The sequence below is a fragment of the Chamaea fasciata genome, unplaced genomic scaffold, assembly GCF_029207755.1.
Source record: "Chamaea fasciata isolate MVZ Bird 193981 ecotype frontalis unplaced genomic scaffold, bChaFas1.0.hap1 SCAF_5, whole genome shotgun sequence".
Lineage (NCBI taxonomy): Eukaryota > Metazoa > Chordata > Aves > Passeriformes > Sylviidae > Chamaea > Chamaea fasciata.
This window is the reverse complement of record NW_027094090.1, coordinates 19680916-19695298: the sequence shown is the minus strand read 5'-3', so window position 1 is coordinate 19695298 and position 14383 is coordinate 19680916. Positions and strand designations below refer to the sequence as shown.

The following is a 14383-nucleotide window of genomic DNA, read 5'->3' as shown; positions in this document are numbered from 1 at the left end:
TTAGTTGACACAAAATACTTTTTAGGGTGGATACCACTTGAAATCATTGGGTGAATCAGTGTGCATGACTGTAAAAACTTTGCTTGGAGATCCTGTACCTCAGATAACTGGAGAAATGGCACCTTGTCTAAGGTAAGCATATTAAGAATTTTAAAACAACTAATGCGTTTTTTAAAGAGACTAAAGACATGCATGCTTTGAACATTTTGCTGAAGTAAGGTTTTAATATGATAGTTTATCATATATTATTTTCTACTTTGTATAACTTGCATTTTTAAATAGTCATCCAAGGTACATTTTCTATACTTTCGTTTCTGAAATTATTTCAAGTTGTGAGATCTTATAGCATAAAACTATAAGCCATTTTATCTTTAGGCCTTGTTATCCTGTAGAATTCCATCTCACTCAGATGAGATCTCACTGAGATAATCCTGCTGTAATCAATGTAATACCAGTTAACTACAGCCAGTATTTGGGAATGTATGCAACTGCAAGGATTAGTGCTTCAGACCCCGGAGCCACTTCAGTTTCTGTAGTACAGCAACAGCTGGGGCAAACCTTTCTCTCATCAGTGAGAGCTGATGCTGGGAAGAGCCAGTCTTGATTGAATACTTGTGTTTCTGGAATTTGGAGCATTGAGGCCTGGGGTGCAAAAGCACTTGACTATGTAGAGCTGTACCAAGATAATTAAATTTCAAGTCTAACTTCTTTTTAGAGACACCAAGACTGTGTTTGTACAGTGGTGGAATCTGACCTAGTAAAGCATCCTGAACCTTGGGCTTGAATCAGTCCCACATCTAAAGAGTGTCTTTCTGCACTATCTCCTCCACATCTCCATGTTCTGTCCTCCATCTCTCTCCCAGCTCAGTAGCTGAACTGTGATTTTTCTAGCAGAAATGCCCCTCATGCACTTTGGTGGCAGCACCTCCCAATTGGCTGTGTTAGTTAAAACTCAGAGCTTGGATCAGACTGGGAAGCAGTGTGGATATACACAGACTGTGGGCAGAGTTGCATTTGATAAACTGATGGGACAAAACTGGTTATTTTGCTCCTAGCACATCCCATAAGCCCTCAGTGTCTTCTTTTTCTTCTCTACCAGCTGTGGTATCTCAGATTGCTGTCATCCTATGTCACAGAGAGTTGATGACATACTTACCCAATGTATCAGTCCAGCTCCTGATATATACTCCTTTCAGTAATCTGAAAGTACATGGAATTTCTTCTGGATTTAATGTCACCTGAATTATGTTTGTATGATAGCTTAATGCAGTGGGAGCGTTTGTCCATACTGCTGCAAATGCCAGTGATAATAAAAAGGAGACTTGAACACAAAGAATAGCAGGGTATGTGATTTACATAGTTCCTGAACAGATTGTCTTGCTTTTGATTTTCAGTTTAATTAAATCTTTACATTGTGTAGATAAAATTTCTTGGCAAGACATTGACAGACAGGAGAAATTTTTCCTAAACTCATACAGGTCTGCATCCTCCAGCAGCAGGGTTGGGATTTCACTCAATGTATAAATGTGTGTACATGCTGTATGTATTCTTCACTTTTCTTTTTTGACTCTCAAATCTTTTCAAGCAGTGTGCCCACTGACTCCCGTTCTGTTTTGCATTCTTGGGAGAGATCAAAGTTTGTTCATTTTCAGTTGGATTTTTTGGTTTTGCTTTTTTGTTAAGTTATGATTTCTCTTATGATTTTCATTATTATTGATACTGTTAATCTGGTTTATTTTTTAGTGCTGTTGAATCTATTCAAAATGTGAGAGCAGCCCATAAAGCCTACTGGAAATGGTTGGCTTATGAAGGTAGTTTCTCTTCATTCAAGGAAATGTTACTGATAAATGGATTTATACAGAAATTGAAAATTATTAAAATTAATACCAGTGGGTTAAACTAATTGAACAAGCAGTTATTCCTCAAGTGACTGATGAAGCAGTATGAGGTTTCATTCGAGGTCATGTCTTCAGCTGGTCTGAAAAGAACTTTCTGAAGCTGGCAAACATCATGCCAGAAAGTAGCACTTTGATATCTTAGTGGATGCTGTTTTCTGTGTCAAAAATACGGGCATAAACTTTATTACAATATATGACCTTTCACTAGATTAAAACAAATGTAGTAGCACTAAAAAAATAACATCTGTGTCAGGAAACATTGTAGCTAGTGCATGGAGTAAATATGTATACTATGGATACAGCTGTATTCTATTTTTGTGAATAAATATATGCAAATATTAACACATTACTTAGAAACTAATACTTGTGAAACCCCTCTTTCTTTTTCTCTAGATACATCATTTTTACAAAATTTGAGCACCAAATCACACTTACTAAAGAAGGCTAATTCAAATCCCTCCACAGAACATGAATCTAAGATAACTAACAATGACAACACTGTCAAAGTAGACAGGTTTTTGGAATTGCACATGAAAAATATTCTATTTCCAGTGCCTCCCATCAAAACAGCAACAACTGGCTCTGCAGGTTCAGAAAATTTTCTCCCTGAACATGTTCAGCTGGTGAAGGAAATGGACAAAACTGAAATAAAAGCTCTTGTCAGGTTGGTCCTATTTACTTTATTTTTCACAGAGGATGAGAGGTCTCTGTACAGACTGTCATCTAGCTCTGTCTACCACAGTCATCTTTTTAGCCTTAGTCTACTCAGTTACATCCAGAATTTCTTCCTTTATAAATAAAGACATTTGTGTTGTATAGCACTCATAGCCTGAAATCCTTCAGAGAAATAATCAGAATACTTTTTCTTTATAACTATTTCAATAGAGATAGGACAGCTAATGTTAATGTATTAATTTAGAAAGAGATTTTGCTAGGAAAGTGTCTTAAAGCTCTGTACTCACTTTTAGCTAGAAAAAATACCAAACTGCTCTGATTTGAGAAATTCAGTGTTTTGTATTGTCTTCATCTAATTTTGACAGAACTCTTGTTTCCTGAATATCCTCAAAGATTTTTGTCTTCCTTCCAGTGCAGAATGGAGACAGGTTTAGGGAGCTGAAGACTCTCAGGCACCAGTGTTGTCATCTTCTTGCTAGAGCAGGTTTCTGAGAATAAATGTGGAGCACCTATTCAAAATGTACCCCATTAATACTAAGTGCAAAGCCCTTTATCAGTGTCTTCTTCAAAGACTACATTGCCTCTAACCTAGTTTTTCTTAATATAATTTCTTTTACAGTGGCTTTTATGCAGACCTTGTGAAAGAGGACAAAACTTTGCTTTCTATTGGCAATATATTTGTGATCCTAGATAAAATACTTAAGAAGGAGGTAATAATCTATTGCCTTGGTCTTGGGGGTAGGGGTGGAGTTGGATTACTCTGATTTTTTGCTTCTACTATATTGTCCAGATACTAGTTATTATTTATTTCCCAAGTCCAGTAATCTCAGCTAGAATGTGTTTAGCTATGAGAGCGAGCATGCAAGATGAGAAAACTATTTAGGGATAGCTGTTAACCCCAATCCATCTTTCTAATCATCTTTGGGCAACTCATTGTCCAGACGTTCTGTAGGTAGTCACAAAATATGAGTCCCTAAGAACGTTCTCATTGCTCTCAGAGCCAGGGGGAGCCAGGCATTAAGTCTTCCAGTTAAGGGGGGAGCAGAAGTTGCTGTATCAAGCACCAGTAAGCAACTGCAAGCAATCTGAAGAAATGCCAATACTTTTTCCTGTCTCAATGTGCAAAGTTTACACAGTAAGTTTTGACTTACATGTGCATGCACACATATTCTTTAGTGGTGTTTTCAACAGCTCTATTGTATGCTCTGATTCTGAGCAGAGTAATTTTAGTTCAGTATTTTGATTCTTGCAGGGTCAGGAATGAAGGCTTAGAGGGTGCATCTTCACATTTATATATAAAAACTTGGATGAACATAGAAGAAAAACTGAAAACAAGTTAAAAAAATTACATCATAATAAGTCACTCTTCCTTTGGGTGAAAAGCTCTCTTTAAGGTACCAGGCCTGCAAGGAAGAGCAGCTACCACAATAGCCTCTATCTTCTAAGGTATCTTGCTCTTGGAAGTCACATATGAAGATCTTGAGGACAAATTTCTGACATTATAAACTGCACACAGCTCCAGGAGAGCCTCTAAATAGATTTTTTTAAATGGTTACTGGTAAAAAGAAGTAGAGCTTTTAACGAGTTGCAGATGTAAGTTAACTTTTTGTGCTGACAAAGAGGAGGAATGAGGAGGGGAAATGGATCTTTTTGCTTAGTTTTTTTGTAGAGTTCAAAGCAAACACCACAAATGAAAACCGAAGGGTTGACTGAGTAATATACCAACTGTATTTTCCAGAAAAGAACAGCTTGCCTAGGTTAGAGTCAGAATATTCAGGAACAACCTCCTTTTCATAGGGTGTATTGTTCTGCACAGTTTGCAGACTACCTAGAGAGCCAGTAAATATGGCCTTCCCCTGGAAAAGCTATTTTTACAGTTGCCTTCTGGTATAGCACCATACTTTTGAAATAATAATGTAGTTTATGGCATAATAATCAAATATAGACTTTCTGTAGAAAATGAATTAACACAGCTCTTACACTTAAAAAATGACATGATCTTTTGCAGCATTGCTTCTGAATGAAAAATGTATTTTGTAGGTGTGTAATGGAATTGCAGCATCACCCACAGCTGCTCTTTCTGCTGCTGTTGCACTAAGACATTCTGTTCGGTTTGGATTTCAAAGGTGAATTTGCATGTTTTGAATTTAGAATCATTTGACAACATGTTAAAATCAAATACTAAATGTGGCAAATACGGCAAATTGCCTGTGAAACAAATAGCATGCCCACACACGTAGCATTTTCAACATGTAATCCAGATAATAGTGTGTACACCAGCAACAACCTTTTGCCTTTCCAAAGGCAAAAAATTGTTAGGATGATGGCTGTGATAGCCTACACTTGCTTTGTCAGATTTCAATTGGCTTTGGCCTGGGGACAATTCCTTGATTTTTGTTTTACCTCCCCAGTATTTGCTGGAAAAAATGGGATTTCCTTGAGTTGTCCTAAATGAGTTTTATTTCTACGTTTAATGGACCAAATTCAATATATATTCTTTTTAATGCTTCTAATCTACACGCAAACTTGTATACAAATTGCACTAACTGAAAAAAAAATTACTTGTAAATGTATGTAAATTTTTGTTTCGTGCAGAGTGCTTTGTGTATTTATTGGAGACATGCAGATGATACCAGACACAGAAGATGGGTGAGGTTTCCCTTTACGTTCGGGGTACAGTACCAAGGGCTTTCTAAATGTTCACAGGTGTCTATATGTGTGATGAAATCTGCATTGAGGATTCAATCATGAGCTGACATTTATTAAGTTTGAGACATCATACAAAACATCCCCAAATATATCTTCAAAGATAAATTATTGTCTTTAAATGCTATTTCATGAATATGGTTGTAGGTTTAAAGTATAATCATTCAGTATGAATTACAATTTAGATTGTTATTGAAAATACAATATAACAAATAAGGCAATTATTAATTAAATAGGGCCTGTCTCTCCTATAACTGCAGGAGGCACATATTGCTGATGCAGAGTTCCTTACTGAAAGTCTTCTTATATATGTATTTTTTCCACCTCCCCTTTTTCTTAAAAGTAATTTGCCAATAGTCTTTAATCGTCTTTTTAAAAATACCATTAAAAGGATTTCAGTTTTAATTGTTTACATTTTGGAATGTACTAATGCAAATAGTTATTTGCTCCTGCATTATGAATTAGTATTTAAAGAATGAGGAAAGAAAATATCCCATTTTTATCCCCTTGGGAAATAATTGGTTAAATACTCAAATGGGATTTTTATTTACAGAACAATGCTTATCATAAACATCTGTGAGAAAGAACAGTCTGGAAGGACCAGCTGCAAACACTATATTTCTCTAAACTGGAAAGAGGTAGGATTCACTTTCTGGAAACAACATAGGAGAAAAATATTAAAACCAGAAATAACAGAATATATTTAGAAATTTATAAAATTACATTTCTCCACTTTGGACCCTTGAAAATTTTTCCTTTTCTTGCCCTTGCTAGGTTACTGCTCCCTCACAGAGCTTTAGAGTGTATTAGAATGCATAGATTTGAGGAAACCTTTCATAGTTACTGCAGTTCATCTTCAGCAAGGCAGTGTTATGCTGCGGAGACACTAAGGAAAAGATGAATAATCCTGCATGTTTAATATAAAAATTGCTGGGGAAATAGATCAGTATCCTGTTTCCTAGGACAGTAAAACGCTTTTTGAGAGTCACCTTTCTGTTTCATTTTATATCTGGGAATTTGAGGTTTTATATTTGTGCTAACCAATTTGTTGTTGTTGTTAAAGGATGCTGAAGGAAGTGATTTCTTTTCTGCTGTACTTGGATTCATTCTCCCTGTAGCATATAGTTATCAACCAAACTTAACAGTAATAGCAGTTGGACCAAACAGAAGCCTTGGAATAAATGGGATTTCTCTGCTTGTTGCTTTACTACAAGGATTAGCTGAGTCTCGAATTTTTGCTGTGATTGAGGTAAGAAGTGGTGCTAAGCCGTGGTACTTCAAAGTGTCTGGCAGAGACACTGGTATGAACTGCTTCAAGCCACACAGTAGCAAAAACTGGCTGTATTTATCCTGCCTTTGGTAGCCCTGAGTTCACAGCTCAAACTGCCCAAGTTTCTTTCTGTCCTGAGAACAAGACAAGGCACAGCTCCACACTGAGCTGCAGGCTGCAATCACAGCCTGCACAATGGAGAAACCAAGGCATGAACACAAGCCCATGGTTATGTCGGTGGACCATAGATGTTCTGTCAATTTGCCACAACTTCCATTTTTATCTGGGATCCACAGCTCAGTTGTCTCCTCTTTTCAGAGGCACTTCCTGTATGTTAAATCATCTGGCCTCTTTCCATCAAATGTGATTGAAAGCAGTCCCTTGTCCTGTTCATAACAGGCTACTAAATTTCCTCTCCCTGGTGCTGTAATTTGTCACACATGACTTCCAGCCTGCAGAACACAAATCAGAAGGGCACATATCCTTCAAGTGAACTTAATTAGGATAATACATATTTGAGGGCCAGAGTACCCCAGCTTTGGTTTTTTTTTTACGGTAATACATATTTGAGGGCCAGAGTACCCCAGCTTTGGTTTTTTTTTACGGTAATACATATTTGAGGGCCAGAGTACCCCAGCTTTGGTTTTTTTTCAGGTAGACAGCACAGGAAAGAATATAAAAAATATGGGGACTTTTCCTAGGCTGACTTTTTTCATATGCTACCACATTAAGGATGCCTAAGTTTAGGAGTTGGAGGTTGTTTCCAGAGCAGTGATCAGTGTCAGTGAGTGTATCTTCATGAATTTGTCTAATCACGTAACTCAGTTTATACTCCTGGCCTCTCCTGTGGTTGTGAGTATCCTCACAGCATCCTCTGGTTGTGAGCAACGCAGTTTCTCTGTGTGATCTATGAAACAGTAACTTTTGATTACTTTTGTGCCTTCTAGTTCCTCTTTAATGAGAAACAACAAAAAATTGTTCATGTATGCTTGTTCTTATCTGTTCCCCTGGAAGTACTCAATTAAAGCCTTGCTACTCATTAAGCTGCCAATTAAGTGGATTTTGACATAATTTATTCTGTAGTTTTCTCAAATGTTATTTGTTTCAATTTACAATGTTGATGGCATAAATTGTCTAAACTAAAATAATTTGTAGATTGATATGCAGTATCCATAAATAATGTATTAGCACACTACTAATTAGGGGTATGAAATGGAGAAAATTACTGATATTGTGAATTATAAACTCTGACGAGAAAGGATATTAGGCATAGATGTTTAAAAAAAATTATTGGTACTTTTATATTGGTCCTCTGCTGGTAGCTCCATAACAGGAGGATGATTTTCTAATGCATGTGCATGGCTTTTTAGAAAACTTGAAAAAACGCTTCTTAAAACAAAACAGTGTTACAGTCTTCCAAATATAATCTTCATATAGCATCAACATTTCAAGTACAGTTTCTGCTAGGAAATGATTTTGATTTAGGCTGTGAGAAGTCCAAAAGAGTAAATTTCTTGAATAAGCAAAATATAGTATTGTTTTCCACTCATAGAAAGTAAATGATGCATGACTTAAGTAAAGCAAGCTCCATGCTCCCTTCAACCTCATAATATTTTCTGTCCTTAACCCCTTTTCATAACGGGAAACGTGAGATTCTTTCTCCAGTGGAAAAAACAAGTTTTACAGCAGATAAAAATTAATTTGCATTTTTCAGAAAAACCTCCATTTGAACAGGTTTTTATTTGAAAATGGGAGGTTGCTCATTGTTGCTACTAATGCTAGTTAGTAAATTACAAAAGAGTATTTTAAGGTATTTAATGTATCACTGAAACAAAGAGAGTTTGGTTCACAGAGGTATTTTTTCTTCCTAATTAGGACACAGAGATAAGTTTAATGCAAAATATAACCAAAGCATTAGTGGGTGCTTCTACACCTTCCTTTGGAGTTTATTTACCTCCTACCCAAGAAAAAGTAAATAAAATAAAAGCATTAAGAGACCAGTTTCAGCAGGAATGGAAAATGCTTCAGTGTTCAGGTAGGTTGTCTGATTTTATCTTTAACTCTTATATACTGTAAGTTTCTGAAAAGATGAACTATAAATACAGCTGGGTCCTGTAACTTAGTCAGTGGGTCTAGACTGGTCTAATGTGAAACTGGTGAAACTCTAAATGCTTCTAATTCTGCCACTTGAGCCGGAAAGCACCAAATTTCATAGCATAGCTGTACCCTTGAGACTTAGAGTACTGTTACTCCAAAATTTTGGAATGAAATTACCAAAATATGTGCTTAAAGAATGGGTAACAAGATATGCCCTGGCTCTGATTGCTAATGTGTTTTCTGAATATAGTGCCAAACCAGGTGATATTTTTATATGTTTAACTTGTCCACAAATAACTCAATAATGATTAGTCATGCTGCAAGTACAGTCACAGAGAGCTGAAGATCAGGCACTGTATTTGTACAGGAATCAGGCCAGGCAGGTAAACATACTTGTCTAGAAATGTTTCTTTGCTGAATGACTTCTGTTTTTCAACTAAAAAAAGCAATTATAAAGGTGGGCATCTCTAAAAGAAAATGCCCAAATCCAGGGGTCTGGTGTCAGTAAAAATATTCTTGTGGGGTCAGGAATTGTGGTATGAGCTTGATTAACAGCTGTTTTTTTTTACTGCTCTTCTTTTCAGTGAAGGAGGGGATTTCAAGAAATTGATTTCACTTCAGAATCATTTTACAAAGAAGAAGAAAAGGAAAATATGAGGACTTTACTCTGCCCTCTTTTCAAGCATAAATTGTCTATATAACAAATAAGAACTCCAAATCTCCAGAGACTTAGTAGTGGCCTAAGGCCACATCATGTAAATTCTCAAAATTAAACAAACATCCCAAGGCAATAGCTATGATATGCCTTGTTTTGTAGTATTACAGGTATGATTTAGGGATCCTTTTCAGGAGCACTTTTTTATTATTGTGACTTCAATAATTTGACCTTTTGATTTCAGACACTTCAAATGATATTTTTTACTGGTGTTCCCACTGGGTTCAACTTTATATCGTGGAATAAATAAATCTGTCTTTGCAGTTGTCTTTTTTAATTGTTCACAATGCTTCCCTTCCTATTTGTTTTGGTTTTCATATATTGCTAGAGGGGAAATGCCCATCCTTGAACATTCTGAAATTAAAATCTCTTTCAAAAGAAAATAAAAGCTATGTGAAAGATTTTTCACAAAGAAGAGCTGAACATGAAGATGTTCTGTTTCAGTTTAGAGTTTCTTTAAACTGACCTTTGAAGTCTAAAAAGGTATCTAAATTGGAAACTGGCCAATGGCCAAACTTTAGCTTCAGCATTTTTCCTAACAGGAAATCTGTTTTCTAACAGGAGATTTTGCCATTTTCCTCGCACTCTTCCCCTCCCTTTCTTTTTTAACTCAGCGTTTTCAATGAAAAAGCGTTTTCTGAGAAATAGCTCAGCTCTTTCCCCCTTCCCTGCCATTATTCAATGGGATTTATGGTGTTTGAATCACGTTAATGTTGCATTTTGATATGTATTTTTCTAAGCCTTTATTAAAACATGAACTAAGGAATGAATTAAGCGCACTCTTGGTAAATTTGTTTGAAAAGACGTCGCAAGGCTGCAGCTTCCTCCCGTAGCTCGGGACTAGCGTGGTTCATTCACTGCTTTCTTGGCGCTAGCGTGTTGTTACATATTTGTCAGCTGAGTGGCGACAACGTTTAGGGTGAGTAACGCGGGAATGGCTTAAAATTCACGAAGGCTCCGCCTCGGCGTTTCCGTGCCGGGCGGGGCCCGAGGGCCGGCCCCGCGGCGCTCCCTGGGGCGGCCCCGCGGCGCTCCCTGGGCCGCCGGCGGGGCGGGGCGGGGCGGGGCGGGGCGGGGCGGGGCCGGGCGCGCTCGGGTGACGTCGGCGGCGCCGGGAGGAGGCGGCGGAGCCGTCCCGCTGCCGCTGCCCCGGGAGCGCCCAGGTACGGCCCGGGCGGCGGCGGAGGGGCGGGAAGGGCGAGGGGCGGCCCCCGGGCCGCTGCTGGTGGCGGGGGTTCGGGGGGTTCGGCGCGCCGTGCTCGGGCCCGGCTGGATGCTCGGGGTGAGCCCTGCCGCCGGCAGCTTCTCCGGGGGTACCGACACCCCGCGTCTCATCGGTGGGTGCTCCGGAGCGCCCCAGGGATGGCGGGTGCCCTCCAGCCTAGCGGTGCTGCCGCCTTCAGTCGCCATCACCTCCCCCGTCTTGCCCGCGTCCTCTCGCCCGCGCGGCCCCGCGGCCGCGGCTGAGGACACAGCCGCGTGGGGAGGGAGGTGCCGGGTATCTCCGGGAAAAAGGTCGAGATGTTGCCGCAGGAATCCGGGATTACATCACGTCAACCTTCTCCCTTCTTCCTGCACCATCACTTCATTGATGATAAAAGTTAAACTGGGTTTTTTATAGCTCGTGTCCTAAATATGTGGGAGGTTAGTTCTCTTTTCTTTTGGCATGTCTCAGTTCAAGTTAAAGCATACTCATCAATTTCTTATACACCTTACGAATTTCTTCCTTTTCCTGGTATTTTTCAGGTCTTCCTTCCCATGAACGCAGAGAGCCCTAGACTTTAACAGCCAAAACCTGACAGCTTCATTTGAAATGGAGAGCATTACACAGTTGTTCAACGACTTGTGTGAAGCACACTTGACAGGTTTGCCATGGAAGGTTCACTTAGGCAGGCAGAAGATCAGCAAGAGAAAGGCTAAGCAAAATCTGAAAAGGGTTGCTTATAATGCCCTGTTCATGAACCTTTTTCAGGATGAGGCTCGCAAGCTGCAATCAAACGTTTCCAGGCTCCCAGTGAAAAACAAAATTTTGATGCTGTCTTTCAACTTGAGAGTTGCTGGCCTAGGTGCTCAAGCAGATAGACTGGAGAATCTTGTGGAGGAACTGGAAACAGCTGAATGCTTACCATTTACTGAAGTTAATTCTGTCTTAGATCTCTTAGTACAGCTTGCTGGAACAGGTCCTCCTCAGCTGGTACCACAAAAAAAGGACTATTTTCTGAACAACAAATATGTTGGGAGGAATGTCAAATACCAGGGTTATGATTATTATGATGTCAGTGTGTTTGAAGCCGACATCCAGTCTCTGATAACAAACGAAGAATGTCAGTTCAACGACACAATTCAGCAGACACTTCAGATAATGGAGGCTGCGCCTGGCACTGGACTCCCGGCCATAGGGCTGTTCTCACAGAGCTGTCCTGCGGGGGACAGGTTCGAGAAAGAGACGCGCGTCTCGCTCTTCGGTGCTCTGGTCCACAGCCGGACGTATGATATGGACATCAAGCTGGATTTACCACCAGTGCCTGACAATGCAGATTTGTCTGGACTTGCAATTAAAGTATGGTATCATTTGGTTTGTACTAAGGAGTGTGTGCATGCTTTCATGTGTCACTTTGAAACTATAGTTTAAAACCTAGGTAATGGTTTAATTGATGATAGAAGCATACAGCACTGGAATTCAAGATGGAGCAGGGATCCTTTTCCTTGCATAGAACCAGATAAGCTCTTTGGAGATGTATGATAACGAAAACCTTGGTCTTGCCCTGTAGCTGTGTCATTGTGGCCATAGGGTTTATGAATTTAAGCCATCAGCTGTATCCATACCTTCCCTGCCCTAGCAACCTTTTACTTGCATTTTTCCTGCTTTGTCTATTGAACTCCTGCATTGTTGCTTACTTGTCAGTGCTCAGACTGACTGCCTAAGCATCCCTGCCTGAATGTATGTGCTTTGCTGTTCAGATTGCATTACCTAACTTGCTGTATTGTTGTCTTGGCTTGTTATATCTTAAAGCATATTTTTGGGTTGTTTTTTTTTTCCCTTTGAATGGCCTACTTCCTATTTTCCTTTTACCTTTTCAATGTGTACAGTTTCTACTGTATCTTTTTTCCCCTTTTGCTGTCCATTCTTTTTATTTTTACTGGTTTATTCTCATAGACTTCTGTGAAATGCGCTTTTAGAGCTTTTCTTCTTGCTTTGCATTTTTCCTGTGTGTAGGTAGGCTTATTTATAGCCTACCCTTAGATCCTCATCTTGTTCCTTTACTTAAGATATGGATAGATCTTACAATTCCTTTAATTCAGGGTCTGAATTGAAACTTGAATGCCAGCACATTAAATAGAAAAGCCCTGTGCCATTCAGTGTTCACATGTTGATGTAAATTGTAACCTAGAGGAGGCAGAACCTTTTTGAGTTAGTGCTGAACTCTTTCCATCAGACTGGAAGATTTGCAGTTTCTTGAGGAATGTCCTGCTTTTTCCATGGGTGTGATTGTCTTTTACTAAAATTGAGGACAATTCTGCACATATGGCTCCTGTTGAGTGGGAGTTGAGGATGTGGCATATACACTGTTTGGACACTTACAGATTTTCTGCATGTGAATTGGGGAACAAACTATGTTAGTCATAGTTAACAGAGTGTTTACAAATTTGAAGACTTGGGGCCTGCATCATTTGCCTGGAACCAATGGCACAGCAGTATGATTTTAATAATGCTACATATTGTTGAATGTCCATACCTGAGATTCTCAGTTTGTAGAACTATGTGCTGGCAAATAAGAAAGCTTCAAGTTTAATTACAACAAGTGTAGTATATTATTTTGAAGGTGATTCAGTTTTTATGTATGGGTATTAATACCTGTAGAGACACATCAAATGAAAAGAGTGCCTACAGTAAAAATTTAAAATTGATATGAAGGGAGGTTATGTGAAAGACGTTGGGTCACGTAGAGTCATTTGGTCACGAGAGATAGCGAAACATCTTTTTCATTAGCAAGTGTATCTTCATCATCTTATTCATTAGCAAATGTAAAATGTTTTCATGTCTGACATTTGAACTCTTTCTGACAGGTTCCCCAAAGTATAGACCAGTCAGAAGATGAGGGATTCCAGTCAGCATCCAATCTGACTCCTGATTCTCAGTCAGAGCCGAGCATGACTCCAGACATAGACCTGTGGGATGCAGTGCTTACATATGGACCCAGCAAACGAAGATGTTGGGAAAGAATTGGGTAGTATGTGTCTGATCTTACTGGTAAACTTACTCTGCACCATATGCACATGTGGGAAGGTGCATTGCATCTTGTTTCTGCATGACCTCAGTATAAATAGTGAAATGAGCATGTTTAATTCACAGATTTCAGTACACTGCATTAATAGAGATAAAGGAATAAAGGTCGTGTGGTTTCAACAAACAGCTTCTTAGAGTGCAGCAGTTTCATAGGAAGAGATAAAATCATCTTTGTCAAAAAATGAAGGGATTAGGAAAATGCTGTTTGTGTGAAATGCAGCATTTTTCTAACTATTTTGACTTATACACTATGCAATTTGTCTCAGTCTAAAATGATTCCATATTTTCATTTTCAAAAGAGAAAGTGGTAATTGTAGAGCAGTAGAAGAATTAAATATCTCCCAGTATTGTATTGTATTCCTTTCCCCATCCTGTAGACAAACCAGAAAATTATAACAGATTTCTTGGTGGTCTAGTTAGACTTGTAGTTCTTTTGGCTCTTGAGTAGAAGATGCATCTCCTGAGAGAAACCTCTCTGCAGTCCTGTTAAGGGTTCCTGGCTCCCCTAAAATGGAAGGTAAAAGAAAAGGCAGGTATGGCAGGTATCCTGACATTTCAGATGGACAGTGATATGCCTGATTCTTGGAGAAGCTTTGCTCTGTATGTTTTCTGTAATTTTAAACAATAGTCTAGTGGAGTGCTGTTGCATTGTTAAACAGTGTTTTTTCATCTCTGAGCCTTAGAAGCTCAGAAACTCAGAAGTTCCCTGTTCTGATTTTTCAAAACCGCTGTAG

General features: G+C 39.0%; 1 protein-coding gene across 1 annotated transcript in view; it reads left to right on the top strand.

The window, feature by feature from the left end:
• The window catches only part of TUBGCP6 (tubulin gamma complex component 6), a 40424-nt gene that overhangs the window by 6690 nt on the left and 19351 nt on the right, over positions 1-14383 (top strand). The window contains 12 exon segments of the mRNA XM_066182967.1: positions 26-132; positions 1744-1811; positions 2292-2562; positions 3193-3283; positions 4614-4699; positions 5169-5222; positions 5833-5917; positions 6343-6528; positions 8425-8584; positions 11108-11136; positions 11139-11921; positions 13430-13593. Of these exon segments, the coding sequence (XP_066039064.1) occupies positions 26-132; positions 1744-1811; positions 2292-2562; positions 3193-3283; positions 4614-4699; positions 5169-5222; positions 5833-5917; positions 6343-6528; positions 8425-8584; positions 11108-11136; positions 11139-11921; positions 13430-13593 (2084 nt within the window).